The sequence below is a fragment of the Sturnira hondurensis genome, unplaced genomic scaffold (genome assembly GCF_014824575.4).
Source record: "Sturnira hondurensis isolate 20B ecotype Veracruz unplaced genomic scaffold, ASM1482457v3 Scaffold0004136, whole genome shotgun sequence".
NCBI lineage: Eukaryota > Metazoa > Chordata > Mammalia > Chiroptera > Phyllostomidae > Sturnira > Sturnira hondurensis.
In genome coordinates, this window is record NW_028076767.1 from 23,158,373 (window position 1) to 23,181,323 (window position 22,951).

The 22,951-nt window shown below is 49.5% G+C and overlaps 1 protein-coding gene across 1 annotated transcript; it reads left to right on the forward strand.

The window, feature by feature from the left end:
- Window positions 1-1,276: 1,276 nt before the first annotated feature.
- LOC118985469 (lipopolysaccharide-binding protein-like) lies at window positions 1,277-20,659 on the forward strand. The gene is made up of 15 exons (XM_037044046.1): window positions 1,277-2,210; window positions 2,915-3,029; window positions 4,459-4,587; window positions 5,399-5,554; window positions 7,675-7,738; window positions 8,949-9,012; window positions 10,191-10,282; window positions 11,763-11,939; window positions 13,606-13,803; window positions 14,673-14,843; window positions 16,401-16,468; window positions 18,023-18,068; window positions 18,366-18,429; window positions 19,304-19,380; window positions 20,278-20,659. Exons 1-15 carry the CDS (start codon window positions 2,090-2,092, stop codon window positions 20,308-20,310), a joined length of 1,575 nt encoding a protein of 524 aa, XP_036899941.1. The 5' UTR covers window positions 1,277-2,089; the 3' UTR covers window positions 20,311-20,659.
- The last annotated feature ends 2,292 nt before the right edge of the window (window positions 20,660-22,951 follow it).

Below are 22,951 nucleotides of genomic sequence, written 5' to 3' on the forward strand. Positions count from 1 at the left end.
CAAAGGGGTGGAGCACTGGACTCAATTCTGGCCATAGGCCTAGGGTTGAGGACATGAAATAGGGAGCTGAGGGCAGAGGATGATTCTCCCAGGGACTGATCTTTGCCAAGAGCTGCTTGGAATTGATGGGGGCTCTGTTTACCCACCCTGGGCTGACAGACACCAAGTTTGGTGAGTGGCAATGACCCTCAGCTGGGGCCACTCCATCACCACTGAGATAAACATAGAGGATACCACCCCCAGCCCCCAGGCAGCGCTGGAACAGAGCTGGGAAGAGGGAGCAGTACATGAAAGAGAAGACTACCTCGTATGCACATGTATACACATACATGTGTGCACATGTATGAACACCCATGCTTGCTTACTCCAAGCCATGAAACCAATGGAAGCCTACATGAGAGTGAAGGGAAAATAATAAGAATATGAGCTGAGAGTCAACATGGACAGGACCAAAGCTGAGTTTAAACCAAACGTGGCTGGACAGTGATGGAATCAGGACTGAGATGTCACGACGCGAGCCTCCTGCTCAGGAGAAAGGAGAATTGAAGACAGCAGGAGGAGGATCGATGGCTGGAAAATGAAGACTATTCCATGTGTTCACCTCAAGGGCTGAATAACCGGGCCTTTCGAGAGGAGAACCCCGCCCATGTTTCTGCCTCCACCTCTTCCACCACCTGCCTTCCCTCCGCACCCCTCACCCTTGACTCTCCCAGGTTTCTTCGCACCTTCCCAAATGGGCAGTGCTCTCTCCGTGCCTTGGCTCGTGCTATTCTCTCTGCCCAGGAGAACGTCCCTCTCTCAGTTGCCAAACTCCTACACATACTTCAAAACCAAGTGCAAACACCTCTACTCTCTTCATTGCTCCCTCTCTGTATTCCTGAAAGCTCTAGAATAGAAACTCTCAAAGCACCATCCATGCCTCCTCGCACTCATCACAGTGGAATTTTCTGCTTACTTGAGGAAGAGGGGATAGGAACTGAGAAGATGCCAAGGAGGGGTAAGCATGAGATTTTTCACATCTTATTAGGATTGATTGGTTTTTTGAGCCATGATGTACTTCCCATTTGAAGAAAATCTAAAATACAATACAACAAAAGGATTGGTCATACCACTGTGAGGAGTACCACTCTGCAGTGAAAAGGAATAGATTGTTGTTACACAAAACATATAGATTTGTCTCCAAACCTGCCTGAAAGAAGCCAGTCAGAAGGGCATCCATGCTGGATCGTTCCATTTACATGAAGTTCTAGAATGGGCAACATGAGTCAAGGGTAACAGAAAGCAATCTGTGGTTTCCCGGCATAGTGGGTGGGAAGGCGATTGGGAAGAGGCATGAGAGGACTTCTTGGGGTGATAGAAATGGTTTTTTATCTTGATTACGATGTGATTACATGAGTGCAGACATGAGCCAAGACTCACCGAACTGTAAATTTGTGCATTTGATTAACTACAAAGTATGCCTCAGTCAAGTTGATTAAAAAACAATGTAGGCAAGAGAAAACCCCAAATTTCTTGGAGCCTAGAGCTGCAGAGTCCATTGGTTGTATTTGCGGGCTGAATGGAGACAGTCTTGCTTGATGTAAGTGGAGAACAGTGGATTCCATCCAGCAGCGCCAAAGTGGAGGCTTGGCGGGTTGGGGCTTCTCCGGTTGGAGAAGTGCCTTGCAGCCAAGTTGTGGTGGCCTTCAGGCTGGCTAGGCTGGGGGGTTAGATTTCAGTCTGTAGATAACAGGGAATGAATGGACGGTGTTCAGCTAGAGAGAGGTGTGGTGGGGCGGCTCCTTCGGCTCTAAGCAGTATTTGGAAGAGAAAGAAACTAGAAATTATAGCCCCATTTCTGCTACTCTCTGGCCAGAAATAAACCACAAATGGTTTCATAAGCAATCTCTTCCCATCCACCTCAAGTTGCTGCAGCTTAGGCTGTTCCAAAGCCTTGAACCTTCCCCGCCCTCATTCCCAGCTGCCTCAGTTCCTCCTGTGACCCCAGGCTTTATAAGGACCTCAACCTCAGCTGTCACCTTCAGAAGGGGAGGTTCCTACAAAGAGACCCTGCCCAACCTCTGCCCGGGTAGAAGCTGAGGACGAGACGATGGCCAGGCCATACTGTGTGGTAGTGGCCCTGCTGCTGCTGGCAGGGGTCTCCAGGCTTGGAGAAGGGGCTTCTAACCCTGGGTTTGTGGCCAGGATCACCAGAGAAGGCCTGGAATATGGTAAGTGGATTTGGTCATTCCTCTGGGGGCCCGTTGTTGCCTAATAGAGTGGCATAACCAGGATAAAAAAAAAATCACAGGCTTAGGTCGTGCCGCTCCCTGGCTTAGAAAGCTTGGGCATATCACCCCCTGGGCTTCAGTTGCATGAACTGAATTACCAGAGGTTAAGCGTAGGGCTAGGTCAGCACTTTTCCTGGGTGGTCTGTGGACCACCCACATTAGAATTGCTGGGACACAATTGTGGAGATCCGCCTAAGATTAACTGGATCAGGCCTGGGAATCTGCATTGTTGACATACAGCCCAAGCAATAGTAGGTTACTGTGGTTCATTATCACATCCAAAAACCCTAAGGTTTGACCGCACAGATGGAAATGGTTCCTTAAGAGTCCCATCATATTCCATCATCGCTTCCACGATCCAGTCGAATGACTAAATAACAATGGTTGCCATTTACCCAGCACTTTGAGTTCACCATCTAATTTCATTCTCAGGCTCAGGTTGGTAGTATTATTAGTATCAGTTACCATTTACATGTGGAGGAATTGAGGCTCAGGGAATTTAAGAGATTTTCTTAAGATACACCAGTAGTAAGTGGCGAATCTTGCATTCAATCCCAGTCCTAGTGAGTCCAAAGCCTGGCTACTCAACGGTTTTGCCTAGCTACCTCCAACTGAGTGAGCTAACTGCCTCTATTTGCCTACAGCCCGCCAATATGGAAAGGCCGCCCTGGAGAAGGAGCTGTCCACTATCAACTTGCCTGATTTGTCAGGAAGCTTCCATGCCGGCCTGATAGGAAGCGTGAGCTATGAGTTCAGGAGGTGAAGTCCTTATCACGGGGCAGTAGAGGAGAGAGAACAGGGACCTTAGGTCATGGGGGAGGGAGACAAACATGGGGTCATCACCCGGACTAAAAGGAAAGGGACCATAGCCAGCTCTTGTGGGGCCTCTGAAAGGTGCTATGTTTTTCCTGGGCAACCATTCACCAGCCTCTAGGTCAGTCCTGCAGAGAGTGACCCTGAGGTTTTGCTCCACCAGGAATCCCTGGCACACTCTCCCAATTGCCCATTAGGGACCTGCTTGAGGCATAGCATCCATCCCTCCAGAACCTGTTAGAGGCCAAGGACTCAGAGTCCTTCTAAGCCCATTCACATTTTAGTTGCATGCCATCTCTGGAAGATAGCATCCACACGTACCCCCAGTGAGGGACTGGGGATACAAGCAGGGGACTTCTGGGCCCTGGTGAGCAAGTCCTGTTTCCTCATCTCCCTCCCCAAGACTTAACTGACCTTAGTCTCCCTCCAGCTTTCACAGTGCAGTCTTGGATTCCTCACTCCTTACTCTTTTTCATCCATTCCTTGTTTGCGTGGGTTTTTCTTCCCCAGTCTCCTCAGTGTCCAGAATAAGCCCTTGGAGATCACTGATAGAAAAGGCTGCCTCTTGGAATCCTCCCCGTCTCTGGAGACAATTTTCTGAATACAGTCAGCAAAGTACAGCTATTTTAAATTTGCACACACACACACACACACATGCGCGCATACTCCCCAGGCCAGGTTGCTTAGAGGGCGATCCCCTTTCCAATATCCCTAAACCGCCCCATTGGGCAAAGCCACTAGGGGGCGGCTGCTACTTCCTGTAGCAGGGACTGATGCTGTAAAGAAATAAGAACATTGCCTTTTGACTTTTTCAAGAGAAACTAGCATTCTGGGGGGATGGGGTGTTTCCTTCATAATTTACAATGAAATTTCCTCATTTCAAAATGCCGGTAACTGATTCCAATTTTAAGAATACTATAGGAAAAGCCTATCAGTAGCATATCAATCATATGTATGGCCCACAGATCACCCGTGGGTGATCCCAGTCATAGATTGTGAGCCCTGATCTGTATTTGAAGTGTGGGGAGCAGAGAGGGGAAGCTGTCTCCCGGGAAAGCCCAGTGCCATCTGTGGGGACAGGACACATAATGCAAAGCCAGCTCACAGGGTCCTCTTCGCAGTAAGGGTCAGTGGTGAAGGTCCAGTGAGCAAGACAGACAGGGGCAGCTAATGGGGGTAGATGTCACAGACAATAGGAAGGTCTTTGGTCTTGAAGGTTGGGGAAAACTTCCTTTGTGGTTTGTCCTTTGTGGTTTAAGTCAATAAATAAATCTGAAAGAGAGTGTGAGAGTCTGGAGGCAACTCTGGGGATTCATTCAGAGGACTGATGTGCCCCTAGTTTTTCCAGATTTAATAGTCTGCCTTCCTTTCCTAGCCTGAGAATCCGAGACTTCCAACTCAGGAACTTCAATCTGAGTCTGCGCCCAGAGCAAGGCATCATGGCCTCCCTGTCTGATAACTACATGTCCGTCTCTGGGAACTGGATGGTGAAAAAGGCTTTCATGTAAGTAATTGAGTTAGAATGTCTCTTTGCTCTGGGCAAGGGCGAGCCTTCCTGCCCTGGACTTCCATTTCTGGATTCTTAAATGTCCAGTCTATAAAGGACCAGATCTATCTCAAATGCAGTTGTGGGTCACATGAAACAATAGACTGGAGGTGTTTTCAGTGGGCCTGGCACATAGAAGATGCTCAGTAAACACTGGCTGTCTTAGTTCATGGTAAGTTGAGGCTGTCAGAACGATATAAATGGAGCCACTTGAAAACAGAGTCAGAGCTGCCGTGCTGGACAACTGCCTAGCACGTCTGTGTCTCTGACTTTTGCAACGTTAAAACAGGGCAACAGAACCTTTGCACTGGGCCTAGAGCAATCTGGTGCCCTGAAGAACTGTTGGCAAAGATAACAAGAAAGCAGGTAGAATGACCACCGGACTGATGACTCCTAGACTGAAAATTAAAAACGTTATTTAGGATTAACATCACTATGTTACATCTCCACTAGGAGAAATGCCATCCTTCTATGTAATTGTTCCCCTTCCCTTTCTCACAAATACCCGTTGCTTTTGTCTCCTAGTTGAAGCATTATTTGGGCTTTTGAATCATCATTGCTTCCTGAATAGCTACTTTTACTGATCTCAAATAAATGCTTGTTGCCTCTCACCTTGAAAGGCCTTTTTATTTTTCAGTTACCATGGTTCAGCCAGGATATACGGCTCGTTAATGGGGAACTGGGAGATTAACCTGGGTCTGCCTTTTCAGGCTCCTGTTTCTGAAAGTGACTGATTATTCACCATGTGGTTCTCATTTCTCCCGGCCAGCACCTTACACGGTAGTTTTGATTTGAGTGCGGATGGCGTTTCCATCTCAGTTTCTGTGAAACTGGGCAAAGACCAGTCTGGACGACCCACTGCCTCCGTGACGCACTGCAGCAACTCCGTCGGCCACTTTAGTATCGACATTTCCGGAAGCCTAAGGTCAGTCACCCCATCCACTTGCTAGAAGTTGTCAGAACTGCCTCAGCCTCCAGCTCACCTAGGGGATGTCCCTGATGGGCCCGAGGGCAAATCACTGACTTTTTAACTCTTCATCAGAAATCAGTGATTTCTTAACTCATCAAGATCAGAAATCAGTGAACTAAAGCCTCTGGGCCCAATCCAGTAAGCCACCTGTTTTTGTAAATAATGTTTCATGTGGAACGTAGCCACTCTCATTTGTTTACAATTTTCTAGGCCTGTTTTAGCAGAACGGAGAAGTTGCAACAGAGACCACATAGCATGCAATAGCCAAAATATTTACTATCTGGCCCTTTAAGAAAAGGGTTGCTCACCCCTGGGCAAGACTGCCTTTAAGGGCAATCCAGTTTTCCAAAGTGATTTGCCTGGAGCGAATGCTCAGCGAATTTCAAATGAATGATGGCAGTCTCCAGGGTGACTGTTTTGGTTGGCACTGCATCCCTCGGATCCCGGCAGGAAACAGAGGGCAATTCAGAAGGCTTAAGTGAAACGGATCTAATGAAGAGAATATTCAAGAGAGACTAGCAACAGCCGGGAGCTATTACCATCCCTAAGGCTGAAGGTGAGAGGGAACGAAGGGTGTTGCCAGAGCCTAGAAAGAGCTGGAACCTTGGAGAAGAGCCCTGGGACAGGAGTATAGTGGTTCAGCAGGCAGGGAGGACCTCGGCGGAAATACTACCACTCCTCTCTCTTCTTACCCAAGCCTCTCACTGGCCAGAAGCCAGAGCAAGAAGGCTTGAGAGAAGAATCTGCAGATGTCAGCCCCCACGATGCTTTCTGCAGAACCCCAGGAAGCACTTGTGTCTGCTGTTGCCACATCACTTTATAATACACATACATTTCAATACATACCACCAATCATCCAATCAGCAACCATCAAATGGTAAAGAAAACTTTATGGGAGAAAAAATTTTACCAGAAGTAATTCCACTAACGTAGTTCACTTATTTCCCCGCAACCTCTCACCCTCGGCCCCAGGTGAGAACATAGTGTGAGAAACTCTTTTCTGGGCCGAGACTCTCAGAGTGGGGTCTGTGGCTGGGAGGGCTCTCAGTGGGCAGCTGTACCAGGAGGGGGCCAGACTCCCAGCCTGAGCTCCACCAGGTTTTTCAGCAATGTCCCTCAACACCTCACTCCAGGTTAGCAGGTAGGAGGGGCTCAGGGCATGTTTGTTGAATGAATGAGTGAGTGGATGACTAATACCTAAACAGCCAGAAGTCGTTTGGTGGATTTTGCAGGGTACTAAGAATAGGTCTTAACTCTCCTTATTATACCTTAAAAAATGTAAATGTTTTTGAATAGGTGATTCATTTGCATAGTGCCAAATTCAAAAAGTGCAAAGGGTACGGAATGAAAGAAATATTTCTCCACTCTGGTTGCTTCACCAACCAGCTCTCCCGGACAGAACAACCAACATTAACAGTCTCTAACGTCTCATTCCTGAGAGTCTATGCCTGAACAGTTAACTATCGCACACTTTTATTTTGACAGAAATGGCAGCATGCTATAACAGCGTTACATCCCTAGCTTGTCTCACTTAACAATGCCTTTGTAAGCCTTTCCACACCTGAACACAAGAGCTTCATTTTCAAAATACTCCATTATATGAAGACACTAAAATATAATAATCAGTCTTTATTGACACGTTTTTTAGCTTGAGGGTTTTTTTCACTCTTTGACTATTACAAAGAATGTCACAAAAGTGACTTTCTGCATAATATCATTTTGAAATAAATTATAGGGTAAATTCTTAAAATGGGATGTGCATTTTTTTCATTTTAATATATACTAACAAATTACCCTCCCCGGGGTTTGCTAGTCTCTCCTGCCACCAGCTACTTATAAAAGTGTCTATTTCTCCCCACTATTACCAACACAGCCTGGGAGCAAAGATTTAGCTTTTTGCCCATCTGAAAAGCGAGGGAATCCCCGCTACCCAAGGGTTACCCTTGGATTAAATTTGCCTGGCTGTGTCCCTTCTTGGGATAACCCAAGAAAGTTCAAGTCCATGGATAGCCCTCCTCTTGGGGGTCTCAGCGGATCATCAGCTGGATCCTGACCCCCTTCCTTTTTTTCTCCAGCTGGCTCCTGAACCTCTTCCATGAAAGTATTGAAAATAACTTCAAATCCATCTCGGAGCAAAAGGTAAACAAAGGATAAGCAGGGTTGCAGTTAAGGGTCATTGGCAGGTGTATCTTGGGTCTTTGGAAACAGCCTTGTCTCTGAAGTAGGTTGCCATCTGAATTTGCTGAGCAAACCCTTCCTCATTTGCTGTGCAAGGCAAACCTCAAGGCTTCCCCCGCTGTATACGGTCACATATGCGACATTGGCATTTACAACCAGCAAAGGGTTTGACATGTGGGTGTAGGTAATGTTAGAGTGATCCGGGGAAGTGACTTTGGGATCCCTCCCTCACACTACACACAAAAATCAACCCCCAGTGGTCTAAGGACCAAAATCCAAAACAAATCTACAGTTTTTTAGAAAAAAAAAAACCTACAATATCTTTCTCATCTTTAGGACAGGGAAATGTTTCTTAAATAAAACCCCTCTGCCCCCCCAAATACTATTGAGAATAGTATTGAGGTGGGCCCTCAGTATTTCCCAGCTCTGGAAAAAGCCTTGGTCTTGGAGGCAGAGAAGGACCTCTTACATTTACCCTTTGTGTATCTTTGGGCAAATTGAGGCACCCCCTGGAGCATCAAGGATGGTGCTGGAATAGCCAAAGTTAGGAAATAGTCGGACTAAAAACCTCTGGGCTCTTTCAAACTGTAGTCTCGGTTTACAAAGCAGTAGATTGGTGACCCCGCCTTTTGGCTTTGCTTTGAGGCCCTCTGCTGGCCATAGTTAGTACTGCCTACAGACCGAACACCATGGTCGGTTATGGATTCCCTGCTGGCCAGAAACTTCAGCAGGAAAAGGAAGCAAAGGGCCTTGGGGAATGGGGTGGTGGAGCCTCTGACTCAAGAGCTTCCCCTTGCACCTAGAAGCTCTTCCGCTTTGTCCCTCTGCTCTCTAACATAGGCGTTTATGTACTGCACTTCTTGCCATGTAGCCCCAAGAGGGCCGTGACAGCTAGCAGACCCTATGGTAGTGCTGACTTGACCACCACTCACTTTTAATGTGGGTTCCAGAAAAGCCCAGGAACTTTACGTTGGACCCACCTGTGTGAGAGGCTGGCCCAAATGGGACAACGACCAAGTGTGGACAGGGGGTAGCGGTTCCTTCTCCCTTTTCACTGTGCTGTCCCCGCACATACTCACCCGTGGTGGGGACATGACACAGGGCTCCTGGTGTGGTGGCAGGGGAGGGTGGGAGGAAGAACTCACCTGGCTTTCTCACCCACTTTTGGCAGATCTGTGAAATGGTCGTGGAGTTAACAACCTCACACCTGAAGCCCTATCTCCGGACTCTGCCAGGTTGGGAATGCCCCACCCCCTCACTCCCCTGGGTGCCATTAGATGCCACAGCACCCAGTATCCCTGGAAGCACCACCCCACAAAGAGTCCTGGGAGAATTTTCCCCATTGAGTATCTGTCCATCCTACAGAATTAGATGTGGGGCAACCATCTTTTTCAGGGTGGCGGGGGGAGAGGGGATGAGTGCAGTCTGCTCTGTAAGGTGATTGAGGGTGGTGACTCGGAAACCTGCCAGGAACATAAGGTGGGCAGAAAATTATAATACACGGGAGAATCGTGTGTTGGCTCTGTACTGGCCGCTTTTACAAAACAGGGTGCTCTGAGCTCCCTGTGCAGGGCTGGGGGCGCTCCCAGCCCTGCATCCCTGGCTGCCACGGGGACCTTTTACAATCACAGACTAAGTCAGGTCTCTGCGGCTTCTAAAATCTATCAAAGACTCCTCTGACTCAGAATGCTGAGCCTAGCTGCTGGAGACAAGGCCCCTCATGGTCTGGCCCAGCCACACTCCCCAGCTCCAGCTTTATCTCGCTCCTCTCCGCAACTCAGCCAGCCTCTCTGGTCCCTCTCAGTCCCTCTAATACCCAGTGCTCTCTAACATTACAAGATCATTGCACATGTCATTCCCTCTGACAGTGTCCTCCCTCCCCACTTATCCCCCTTCACTCAGTCCACACCTGCTCTTCCCGCACATCTCAGCCAAAGCATCACCTCTTCCGGGAAGTCTTCCCTGACCCCCTGTCCAAGTCAGGTTGCCACCTCCCACTTTACTCCTATTAGATGGCTGGCATCCTCCTATGAACTTCTGCTACCTAACATCTAATATACTTGCAATGGTATATTTATTTCCTTGAATGTCTGATTATTTCCTTCCCTGGACTTGTGAGTTCCATGAGGACAGGAACTCAGACTGTCTCACTCAGCCGTTTCATCAGCCCTTTGCATAGCACCTGGCATACAGCAGGTGCTCAGGAAACACTGAATGAGTCAATGACTCTGTGAATGAATGAATGAAGTACTCTCTCTGTGACCAAAGGTACCGTGGATATGCCCCAACCCATTTCCATTCTCCGAAGGCTACAGTCCGTGAGAACAGAGCTCCCTGGGGTTGTGCAATGTGCAACTTCCACAACTGTGTCTCACTGCCCTGTCCATAACGCTGCCTCCTTCCCATTCCACAGTCACCTTGAAGATTGACCAGGTTGCTTTCGTTGACTACCGTTTAGTGGGAGCTCCCCAGGTGACCTCGCAAGGCATGGACGTGCCCTTCAAGGTAAGGGGCTGTGGGAAAAGGGCCTTGGAGCTGAGGCCGGGCAGGAAACCAGCTCCACTTCCCAAGGTCAGCGCCTGCCTCCCTCTCCACTTCACCTGCCTCTCCATCCGCATCCAGAACCAGGGCCCACGGTGGGCAGAGTTATGCAACTTTCAGCACTGTAGGGCAAAACCTGAAACAAGGTGTCTGACCTAACATGCTGAATCTGTCTGGAGTCCAGAAGACCTGACCTTGAACCTGGGCTCTATCACTTCTGTGGTGGAGAACCTTGGAGGAATTACTTCACCTCCCCGAGCCTCTATTAAATTGGAATAATAATAACGTTAGCTCATAAAGCTGCTACAGGAATTAAGTGGGACGTGAATGAAGTGCCTGGCACACGGCACACCTGCAGGGTAGCATTGCTAATACTCTGTCTCCGCCAATAGAAGACTGAGGAATGGCTTTCTAATAGGTCCACATCCTAATCCTCGAAATCTGTATGTACAAGTCACCTTACACGGCCAAAGGGATTTTGCGGCTGTGATTAAATTAAGGATATTGGTGACAAGATTATTCTGGCCTGTGGTAATCGTGGGGATCCTTAAATAAGGGAGGTACAAGGTAAGGAACGGAAGGCAAGGTGACAATGGAAGTGAGAAGCTGGAGTGAAGCGAGAGGCGCTTCGAGGGAGGGAACTGGGGAGGGAACCGCAGGCCAGAGAGTGCAGGGGCCTCCAGAAGGGAGAGACGAGGGAGCACATTCACCCTGAAGCCTCTAGAGGGAGCCCAGACTTCACATCTTGAGCTCTGGCTTCTGCCCCCCCAGAAATGTAAGGGAATAGATCTGTGCAGTTTCAAGACACGGAGGTGGGGGTAATTTTGTCACAACAGCAACAGGACACTAGTGACGCCCCCTCTTCATTCCTGTCTCTTCCACAGCTTCCCCGTGGGTGGAGCCAGGCCCTGGAGGGCCACCCCTTCCAATTTTATTCATTGAACTAACACCTAAGCTTCTTACTATGTCTCAATATTCACGTCTTTAACCTTCGTACTACCTCTGTGAAGTAGGAACTGTTAGCATCATCCCCATCGTACAGGTGGGGGGAGTGGGGCACAAGGGCAGCTGGGGACCTGCCTGAGGTTGCACAGGTAGGAAGAAGCAGACCAGGGTTCAAACCCACTCAGTTAAGCTCCAGAGTCCCTGCCCTTCACCACCGACTGTGCTTCCTGCCCCACATCCTGTGCCCGGGAGAACACAGGACACACCTCCCACTGAAGAGGGGTTTCAGGCAGCAGTCAGGACCTAGTTATCGAAGGGACAGAGGAAATCTTTCAAGATGCCCAACCCCACCTTCTGCTGAGGAACCACCACCCTGGCCCCCACCTTGGACAAGGAGGCCTCCCCCAGGCAGGCTCTGGATGCCTCTGCCTGATAGCTGCCTGACAAGGTCCCCTCACTGGCAGGACCTTGGGTGACTGATAAGTCCTTCTGTCTCCAGGGTAAATTCTTTGGCCTCAGCAGACACGACAGGGTCTCCTTTGATATTCCACCCATCAGAATGCCCCAGGAGCATGACCTCATGATCTACTTTGCAGTCTCCGAATACGTCTTCAATACAGCCAGCTGGGTTTACCACCAGGCCGGGCATATGAACTTCACCATCCGAAATGAGCACGTGAGTAAGGAGTAACCAGGAGAGAGCACCAAATAGGACTGTAGACCCACAGTGGGAGCCCTAAGAAGGTAGGGGAAGAATGTAGAATTTAGACCCTGCTCAACATGAGGTCAAGGCCAGGCTGTGCCTCAGTTTCCCTGTCTGTGCACATGGACGCCAGGGGTTCCATAAGAGATCATACAGCACTTGGAGTCTGACACACAATAGTATCAGCTATGCTTAGCAGTACTTTAAAACATCAGACAGACTCTGGTCTCATATTTCTTCCCACAGTCCTCTGAGCAGCAGATGCCAAGGCAGCATTAGACTCAGAGGAGTTTTATTAGAGAAACCCCCGTGAAGGACAAAGGCGAGAGGAGCAGGAGGTAGAAGAGCCCTCAGATAGCGCTGCAGGACGGACACCTGTGAAGGGTGGGGGCAGGCGGGCAGATCGGGAAAACGCTACCCGACATCTGAGTAGCTCTGAGACATCTCGGCCAAGCTGGCGGGGGCTAGAGCCAAGCTCGCTTATTAGAACAGGGCCACACACACCAGGCTGGAGTCCTACATGTGATCTTCCAGACCTGAATGTAGGCAATCACACAGGCTCTCCCTGGCACTCTCACCAGACCAGCCTGGAGCAGGGCTGGTGTTTGTCAGTCTCTAGAAGGAGCTGCAGCAGCCCAGGACTCAAGCCCTGCCCTTACCCCACCCCCACCATGCCGACAGGCATGTCGGCACTCCTAGCCTGGACACCTCTATTCAGAGGTCTCCTTATGAATGAGAGACAATGGGGAACCTCAGCCGAGACACTGTCCAGGTGCCTCTGCTGAGACCCCTTTCTGGAGGTCTCGAAGACCATTTTCTCCAGGCTCAGTACTCAGTATCTGCTCCTGGCCCTTCTTCCCCTTGGCCTCCACCTCTCCCCCCACCGACCCCCCGCCCCGGGTCCACAAAACAGCAGGAGCTTTTCTGTCCAGGGCTCCCTTGGCTCCCAGCCCCTGCCCCCTCCGCACTGGTATACCTGACCCTCAGATGCCACAGGGAAAATGGAAGGTGGGGTGGGGGGTACCCTTTCCTGTTTAGTCTCTTGCCGATACTACCCCCTCGAATCCTGGCAGTGATCTGAGAAAATTCTCCAGCTCTGCCACTCAAGCCATGCTCAGCAGGGGCTGGGAGCTGTCTAGGAGAGGATGGCCCCAGCTCAAATGATGTGGGACCTCAATGTGAGGCAGTGGGGGTTGGGCAGGGGGAAGGCTACCAGCAGCCCTCCTCTCTGCTGATCCCTTTGGAGGGAGGTCTGGACAGAGCACCTCCAGATCCTACACTGTGGTAAGTTCTATAGGAGCTGCCCAGGTAAATAGTGGGGATCCTCAAGGAAGAGGGACCAAGAGGGCCATGGGCAGGTGTAGGCGGGGCTCCTCAAGCTGAAAGATCAGCAAGTCCCGGGGTGAGTAGGGAAGGACCCCAGGGGTCCATACCTGGAAGCACACTACATGCAGACTGGGGTGGCGGTCAGCCCTCACTGGAACCTCGAGGGGGGCATGCTGAGAAATACCAAACAACAAGAGACATGTAAGCTCTTAGTATGTTCCAGGCACTGCACTTGGTGCGTGATCCACCTTCCATCTCGTTTCATCCTGGCACGCTCTGGATGGTGAGTGCTATTCTCATCCCCATTTTACAGATCCAGAACCTAATGAGGTTTGTCGGCAACCCCTCAGCCAAAGCCTGGCGGAAGCCAAGCTGCCTGACCTCAAAGGACATACCGTTCACCACCATGATTTCCTGCTTCTCAAGCAGCTTCCTGCTTCGACTGCTGCAGCGTCCCCTGGACTCTCCAGTCCACCTGCACACCACATCTTTAGGGGCCGTGATTCCGCAGGTGAGACCTCTGCCCACCCATCACAGAAGACGAGGCAAGCCCCTTGACCTAGGCCGAACTTGGGGACTGTATTTGAGCTCCGCATAGACTTTCTCCAGCCTAACAGCTTACCTATTAGAACAGTGAGTAAAGATAAAAGGGTTTTTTTTTTTGTACGAAATCTCCATCATTCTCTGATTCCTCGTGGCATAGAGACAGAGGATCTATATTCAGAATGCCAATGTTTGAACCTTGATCTGCTGTTTTCTATATTCAGAACTCAATCTTGTTAGACCTCAATGTCCTTGTCTCTCAAATGGGGACAACTGTACTGTGCCCCGAGTTGCTGGATCACTGGGGGACAAAAGCACTCAGCCAACGCAAATACACAGGATCTTTCCAGGGCACAAATATTGGGCAGGCTAATAATTTGGGATTAGGCTCTTCACTGATGTTTGCTCGATGTTTATGTAGGACATAGCTGAAAGGAGGCAGCAGCAGAGTGGCAAAGAGCACTCAGTCTCCCCTCTTTTGAACCAGGCAATTCGGCTCAGCCCCAAGCTTGTACAGTGGTCAACACAAGTTGGCCAGCATAGAAGGAAGTACGGTGACCATCACTGTTCTTGGAATATACCCGATGGGGTGTCCCATCTGCCTCAGACACTCCATCCGAGTGCCCTTTCCAACCACGACATCAATCTATTGGGAAAGAGTCGGGAAAATGCGATTCCCTCGTCCTGTGACATTGCTGCTGCTGCTGCTGCTGGTTTCGGGGCCTTAGAGATGTGAACTGTGGGAATCCACCCATCTAGCCCTTTCAATCGGAATACAGCTTCGGGTCCCTCTGGTTGTCTCCTGCCCCTTCCTGAGTCTCTGCTCCCTTCCTCCAGCTGCCCAGGTTGTACCCTAATATGGAGCTGGAGCTTGAGGTGTCACCTGAATCAGCTCCGTTCCTCACGTTCACCCCTGGAAATGTGACCCTCGTGCCCGTGATAAACATCCAGGCCTTTGCCCTCCTGCCCGACTCCTCCGACCGCAAGCTACTCTTCCAACTCAGGGCGGTGAGTCTGATCCTGGCCGGGGCAGCAAAGGGTCCTGCTGGTGTGGGTATAAGCCCCTCCCTCTGTGGAAAGGCTGGGAGGCTGCCCAGCTGATAGATGCTGGGGTCACTTATTTCCATTGGAGGCATAAGTGGGCCTTGCAGTTCTGGTCTGATCGGCCCGGCTTCCCAAGGGCACAGTTATTCAGAGTTGTAAGAAACCTTAAAAGTCATTCACTCCAGCTGAGTCAAAGATTCTATGTGTGTCCTTTAGAAAATTGTTTAAGGCGTAACTATTTAAATTGTCACAAATAAAAGTCATTAAATTATATTTTTAAAGAAGTTATACATTTTAAAGAACTCTTAGAATAGCAATACCCTCTAAATTGATTTACAGGTTCAACACAATCTCTATCAAAATCCCGACTGGCTCAATAACAAGCTCATCCTAAAATTCATATGTAAATTCAAGGGACCCAGAATAGCCAAAACAATCTTGAAAAAAAAATAAAGTTGCATAACTCACATTTTCCTATTTCAGAACATACTATCAGGCTATAGAGCTCAAGGTGGAATGGTACCAGTGCAAGGATAGATCGATAGATGGATGGAATAGAATTCAGAATCCAGAATTAATTCCCCACATTTATAGTCAATTGATTTTCAACACAGGGACCACCACAATTCAATGGGGAAGAGTGGACTTTCAGGAAGTGGTGCTGGGGCAACTGTACGTCCACAACGATGGGACCAGCCCCCTCTCCTAAACCGTACCCAGACATTAACTCCCAGTCGGTCATAGACCTCAGTGTGAGAGCTAACACTATAAAACTTTCAGAAAAATCCAGCAGTAAAATCTCATGATCTTGGGTTAGGCAGGGCTGTGTCAGATCGACTCAAACACACAAGCGACAAAATGAAAAATAGGTAAATTGGGGTTCATCAGAATAAAAACTTTTGTGCTTCAAAAGACACCACGGTTCAAGAAAGTGAGAAGGCAGCTCACGGAATGGGGGGAAACATTTGCGAATCATGTATATGAAAAGGGCTCAGGGACTCTCTGACCTTCCCCTAGTCTGCTCCAAACCTCGGTCATGCTCATAGGTGGGTGGTCTCCCAATTCGAATACTCTGAGGTTTTAACTTGGGTTTATTCTCCCTTCTTGATTCTTCCATTAAGATAGAGAGACCTTTGCTCTGGCGGGGTAGCTCAGCTGGTTTGAGCATCGTCCCAATAACACCAAGGTTGCAGGTTTGACCCCTGGTCAGGGCATATACAAGAATCAACTAATGAATGCATAAATAAGTGAAACAAAAAAAAAACAATGTCTCTCTAAAGTCAATTAATCAGTCAATCAAATTTTCTTAAAAAAAGATGGAGACCTCTGAAATGTCAGCTCACCTGTCTTAGAGTCAAGGCGGCTGTGGAGGCAGCGCCACCCTGCACCCTCAGTCCATCATGCTTGAGTAGCTGCCTCTGGCCTTGGGGTTTCTATTTCTGGAGACTTGTCTCCCGGACTAGGAACCGACAGGATGCCGATGTAGCCTGAGAATCTGGGCGTTGTCCTTTGCTTTTCTAGGGAACCAACATCTCTGCCACCATCAGTGTGAGCTCCAACAGAATCTGGGGCTCCCTGACCCCAGGAAGGTAAGAGGCCATGGGTGTGGGGAGAAAAGGGGTGAGCGAGAGGTCAGAGCATCTAGTCTGGTTCACTGATAGGGCTGGAGCTGCCCTTGGCAAACAGAGGTCTCCACTGGGGTGAGCTCATTCTCTAATCTGGTGCCCCGCTCTGGAAAAGGCATATTGGCAATGCCTCAGGGGGGAAAGCCGGAAGTCCAGAAAAGTTGTCAGGTACCTTCAGGTTCCCTATCACTATGGGCTCCTCACTTCCCCTTCTCAGGCATCAGTGAAGGAGCTGACTCGTCCGCACAGAGGGTATTTAAGAATCACAGTCCAATTGGAGAAGGTGTTTGCAAGGACTTTACATACAAGATTGAGGAAAACTGTCAATATTACACATGAGAAAGTAAAGAGTTTGGATGGAGTGTTAGGTGCCCCCAAGCCACTGTTGACTGCTCCACTGCCCAGATAACCAATCCGTGGGCAAGTATTTATTTAACCAATGAGTCAGTGGAGAGTTCAGGCTTTGGACAGCCCCCCGGGGCCGGTACTTTGGCTAGTGGTGACCTCTGTCCGCAGTCCCCACATGTGGCCCTCAGCTCACCCACTCTGGGTGCTGACCCCTCCTGAGGTACAGGTACAATGGATTCATCAGAGGAACAGATCCTGGCCTCAGGGTTGGATACCTGTTGGCTGATAGAGTGCTCTGACCCCATTAAAAGAAATATCTCCTTAATTGGTCTGTAAATAGAGAGGCTAATGATGAGCCTTTGGGGCTTTGAGAGGTCCCGAATGTGAGTGTAGGCACAGACCTGGCTTGGGGGGTCTCTGTGGTATCGGGGAGGACAGCCATGGCCTTAGGCTATGAGGAAGGAGGCAGCAAAGTGAGGAAAGGATCTCACCCAAAAACTTACTAAGGAATTATTAACATAACTCTGCCCCGTGAGCAGAAAGCAGACATCTGTCCAGGGGGATGAGGATTCCTGAACAAGAGAACCAGGATGGATTGAAGGAAAGACGGTTAGGAGAGGAATCAATGGGGGGAACTGGGGTTCAGCTTCTATAGTGACAGTGATCCAGGTGCCGAGTCCCCCCAGCGGCTGCCAGCTGCCTGCCATTATTGTTAGTTCCTCTCGTTTCCATTTTTACTGTGTACTCCGCCATGATACAAATAATCCATGCTCATGGCGAGAAAGAAAAAAAATTACTAAAGTATAAACAGAAATCAGCCCTGATTTCGTCCCATACAGACTCTCATTCTTAATAATGTCATGTTCCCTTCCAGTCTTTTTTCATACATTTATATAAGACAGGAAACATACAGTGCATTACGTTCTATATTCCACTTTCTCCCATTAATATTTGTCATCATAATTTCTTCCAGCTTATCAAAGGTGCTCAGATAGCACTATTTTTTAATGTCACCTCTTAAGTCACAGTACATGTTTAAAGCCTTCGATTGTGGAGGAACCCCTGGTGCTTAGCCCCTGACATGCCCTTGCCCATAGAGGCTGCACACCGCCCCGGGGTGTGGAAAAGTACAGCTGGGGCAGGCTGACCATGTCTCTCTTCTCCACACAGTAAGCTGAAATTGGAACTGATACAGTCCAACATCAATTTCTTCAATGTGAGTTGTTTTCTCTCAGTATTTCTTTTTTTTTAAGATTTTATTTATTTATTTTTAGAGAGAGGGGAAGGGAGGGAGAAAGGGAGAGAAACATCAATGTGTGGTTGGCTGTCACACGCCCCCTACTGGAAACCTGGCCTGAAACCCAGGCATGTGTCCTAACTGGGAATCGAACCGGTGACCCTTCAGTTCACAGGCCTGGGCTCCATCCACTAAGCCACACCAGCCAGTGTCCTTGGGCTCGTTTTCATTCATGTCTTGTTTGATCCTTTTGCTCTGGCCCCTCCTCTGCTCCAGGTGCAGTTGATGGAATCTGTCTTGAATTACTATGCAACTTACCTCATATACCCCTCTCTCAATGGTAAGCGGAGCTGCTACTGACTGCCACACACAAAAGACGAATTATACCCTGGCTGTCAGATTTACAGTTCACTCATTCAGCAAGCTGAGCCTGTCTTCCACGCTGGCTGGGGTATGGGCAATCTATGAGCCTTGCCCTCAGGGAATTCGTGTGGGAAGGCATACATTAAGTTTGATAAATGCCACAATAGGAGGAAGCAAAGAGGGCTGCGGGAGCTAGAAGGAGGCACTGAACATGAACTTAGAGGTCAGTCCAGGAGGTGAGGGCTAAGTTGAGTCCCAAGGCACGAGGAGTTAGGCCCAGGGGGAAGTGTGTCAGGTGGCACAGGGAGAACACCTGCGGTTAACATGCCCAGGTCCTGAGCCAGGTTAGGTCACTGACTTGCTGGGTGACAGGGATGGAAGTAGTACTTGAGACAGTGGCTGCCTGAGAAGCCAGCAGGCTTCCTCCCAGGACAGGACCCTCTCCAACTGGCCTCACCATCTGCCTTTTACAACTAAGAGATAAGAGCAGCAAAAATGACCTGTTGAAAAGAGTCAGTGGGGGAGATGGTGTCCTCGGGGATGAGTCCCTATAGATAGACACTGCATGGCCCAGCCCTGCCACTTTGGGTGGTGACTGGGGGAAGGCTCTTGAAGGGACTGATAGAAACCCAAGAGGCTGTCAACTCCTAAAGAGGCTGCATTTCCCAAGTGTTTGCCTGTGCTCACCGCCCCCTCCCCCCAAAAAAAAACAGCCCTGCATCCAACAGCCTACCGTGTGTCTTGGCCCATATTCATTGGCTAGTTGCAAATGCGATGTTCTGTGTCTTCACACGCGCCCTGCCCCACCAGTGTTTTCTGTCCAGCCCACCTCTCTGCCATTTATCTTCCAGCAAAGCTTGCGGAGGGCTTCCCGCTTCCTCTGCCTAGGAACACCTTCCTCAACGACTTGCAGCTCCAAATCCACAAGGTCAGTGAGAAGCGGGGCCTGGGCGGGGTGCTTCAGGGTTGGTGGATACTCGAGGGTACCCTTAACTCCCACTTACATCCTAGACTTGCTTTACACAGGAAAAAATTGTTTTTAATTCTGGTATATCAATGGCAGGTTTTTCTGATCTGAAATCTGGGCTGCATGTAAAATAGCTCAGTTCTCAATAATTCAGGTCCAACATGTTGAGTGAACATCTACAAGGCCCGTTAGCCACACATGGCAGAATGTACGGAGAGGTCAGATTAGATGCAACGCTTCTGGGTTGAAGAGGGGCCAGTTGAAGAAGCCCTGAATGTCCTTGATGGTGTTAAGAGTCCCCACTCGGCCACTGACCAGCCTTCCCACCCATGGTAGCAAGGGATGATCCTGGGGAAAAGCTGACCACGCCTGCTATTGGAAGAAACTTACCAGGGGCAGGGGGGTGGGACAACCGCACTACACTTGAGATGTAAACTCAGAAGTACTAGTTCACAATATCTCCACTGTTCCTATGTTCTTACCCCAAGGTAACCCAGGGCTGCATTTCAGAAATTATGTGAGGGGAGTCCCCTCAAGCAGCACTGAAATGTGCATTGTTCTCCTGGGGGAAAAGCATTGTGGAGGAAGCAATTCACAGACATCTTCCAGAAACCCAGAGCTTAGCCTATTAGGCTATGCAAATAATATCCCCGGGGGCGGGGCTGGAGGGGTGGGAAGACAGCTGATAAGAGCAGTGTTTTATAAGGGCCTCCCTTCATAGAAGTCTTAGGGCTTGGTTTTTGCACTGACCTTGTTTTTATTGAGAACTTGCCTCTTCCTATACCTTTCCCTCTCCGGAAGCTCCCATGCAGCGCAGCTAATGACCATTCCTGTCTGACCTTTTTGCCCTCTCTCCAGAACTTCTTGCTCGTGGGGGCCAACATGGAATAGGTCGAAGACTGCAGAGCACCTGTAGTAGAGGCGTGGGCGACACCACAGCGGGCTTCCCCTGCCACCCTGCCAGGCCTCAGGCCCTGCGACCGTTCCCTCTCTTCTCCCCCTGAGGCAGGATAGTAAGAAGCTAGGAAATGTCCTGAGCAAGTGGAATGGGGAAACTGAGACAAGATAATCAAACAGGGCCAAACAGCTGGAGCAACTTACAGCCAGCTGGTGAACTGCGAGAACTTTTCTCCCCTACCCAAGGACACTTGCGAGTGGATGGCTTGTACCCCTCCTCCCTGACCAGAGACTACAGAGCTTAAATCTCCCTGGCCTGGGAAAATAAAGAACAAAGACCCAATTAATGTCATTTGCACCAGCTAAACTCAAGGACAAATTAAGTCAGGGAAGCAAAAGACAAAAACACCATTAAAACCCGGACAGGCCCCAGATAAAAGAAAAACAGACCAAAGAATATTCCCCAAACCCGCTTGTGCTCATTTTGATGCATCAGTGTATTAAAATGCAACTGGAAAACTAATGAAGGTTCTGCTGAACTGTCCCCTAAGATTCTCACCTGCAGAAAAAAAGGCANTAAGAAGCTAGGAAATGTCCTGAGCAAGTGGAATGGGGAAACTGAGACAAGATAATCAAACAGGGCCAAACAGCTGGAGCAACTTACAGCCAGCTGGTGAACTGCGAGAACTTTTCTCCCCTACCCAAGGACACTTGCGAGTGGATGGCTTGTACCCCTCCTCCCTGACCAGAGACTACAGAGCTTAAATCTCCCTGGCCTGGGAAAATAAAGAACAAAGACCCAATTAATGTCATTTGCGCCAGCTAAACTCAAGGACAAATTAAGTCAGGGAAGCAAACGACAAAAACACCATTAAAACCCGGACAGGCCCCAGATAAAAGAAAAACAGACCAAAGAATATTCCCCAAACCCGCTTTGTGCTCATTTTGATGCATCAGTGTATTAAAATGCAACTGGAAAACTAATGAAGGTTCTGCTGAACTGTCCCCTAAGATTCTCACCTGCAGAAAAAAAGACAGAAAGCCCTCGGAACAAAGCTGCAGGGCAGGGCTCACTCTGGACAGCAGCTCCCAACGCTTTGGCACCAGGGACCGGTTTTGTGGAAGACAGTTTTTCTACAGACGGGGGTGGGGGTGGGTATGGTTTCAGGATGATTCAAGTGCATTACCTTCAAACTCATATCCTGCTGTGTGGCCCAGTTCCTAACAGGCCCGGACCAGTACCAGTTGGAGGTCCGGAGATTGGGGACCCCTGTCCTAGAGTACAGCTGCGCCCCTTCTTGGACATGAACTTCTTACTTCCTCCTAAATTCTGAAGGTCCCAGGTAGACTTGCAACCAGGAGAACAGTGTGCAGCAGCAGCTGGACCTAGGCTTGGCCCCCGATCCCGTCTCCAGGGCCCCCTTTTCTCTGACTTCCACGTGAGCTAACAGCAAAATACCGTCTAGACTCTCTCCTGTTACTTCGTCCACCCCAAGTCATTCCTTTGTCTCGCTGTTTCCCAGCTTTCGTAAATGCATTCTCAGTTGCCTGGATTTGTGTTGTGAAGTCTTTCCTACATGGAGTTAAGAACCCACACACTACAGGCCAGCCTGAGGCAGACCTGCTCCGGGCCGGTGCCTGTCCAGTAACACCATGAACACCCTGTCCCCATGGCCGCTAGTCACCAGGGAGCCTATGGCAAATGAAGAAACACCTGACCACGGGACACCCTCCTCTTCCTCCTCACACCCCTACATGTTCCCTTAGCAGCTGTCCCACGCAGCCCAGAGCATCCTGATTAAAACGTGTAACACCAAAGCTGTACGTGTCGTCTGATATCCCAGTTAAGGGAGCGGGAGTCGGAAGTGAGCTCAAAGCCGTGTCTTTTTGTAAAGATTTTATTTACTTATTCTTAGAGGGGAAGGGAGAGAGAGGGACACCGTCACCAATGTGAGAAACATTCATCTATTGCCTCTTGCATGCGCCCCAACCAGGGACAGGCCTAGAAGCCCAGGTATGTGCCCTGACTGGAGATCGAACCGGCAACCCCTTGGCATAAAGGACAACCCAACTAAGCCACCTGGCCAGAGCCAGTCACAACCTGTAAGTGGACTCAGATTCCTTCTCTTGGCACCCTTTCAGGCAGCTGTGACCACCAAACTAAAGGTGGCAAATGGGCCCTGGACACTGTGGCTCAGTTGGTTGGGCATCATCCTGCAAAATGGCACTCCACAGAGCAGAAAGGCCACCGGTTCCATTCCCAGTCAGGGCACATGCCTAGGTTGTAGGTTCGGTCAGTGGTGGGGGTGCTTATGAGAAGCAACTTGATCAATGTTTTGTTCTCACACTGATGTTCTCTCCCTCCCTTCCCCTCTCTCTAAAGAGAAGATCTTTTAAAAAGATAAAAAGGGTAGCAAACAGTAGTCAGAGGACAGTGTCTTGAAAGGGCAAGGCAGAAAAAGAACCCTGGACTTCTGGGTGCCTCGGCTAGGAGCCAGGGGCCGGGCAGAGTGGAACCTGTCGGCCGGGAAGAATGCCTGCCCCTGCAGGGGAGGTCACCAGGGTATGGAGCGCAGACAGGCCTGACAGCCTGAGTTCTGCCTCAGCCTCGCCAATGTGGTTTCAGTCTCAAATG

Coding starts and splice junctions, on each gene's coding strand:
- LOC118985469 (XM_037044046.1), top strand. CDS start 2,090: ATGGCCAGGCCATACTGTGTGGTAGTGGCCCTGCTGCTGCTGGCAGGG. Junction 11,940..13,605: donor TCACCATCCGAAATGAGCAC/GTGAGTAAGGAG, acceptor CCCATTTTACAG/ATCCAGAACCTAATGAGGTT. Junction 18,069..18,365: donor CCAACATCAATTTCTTCAAT/GTGAGTTGTTTT, acceptor CCTCTGCTCCAG/GTGCAGTTGATGGAATCTGT.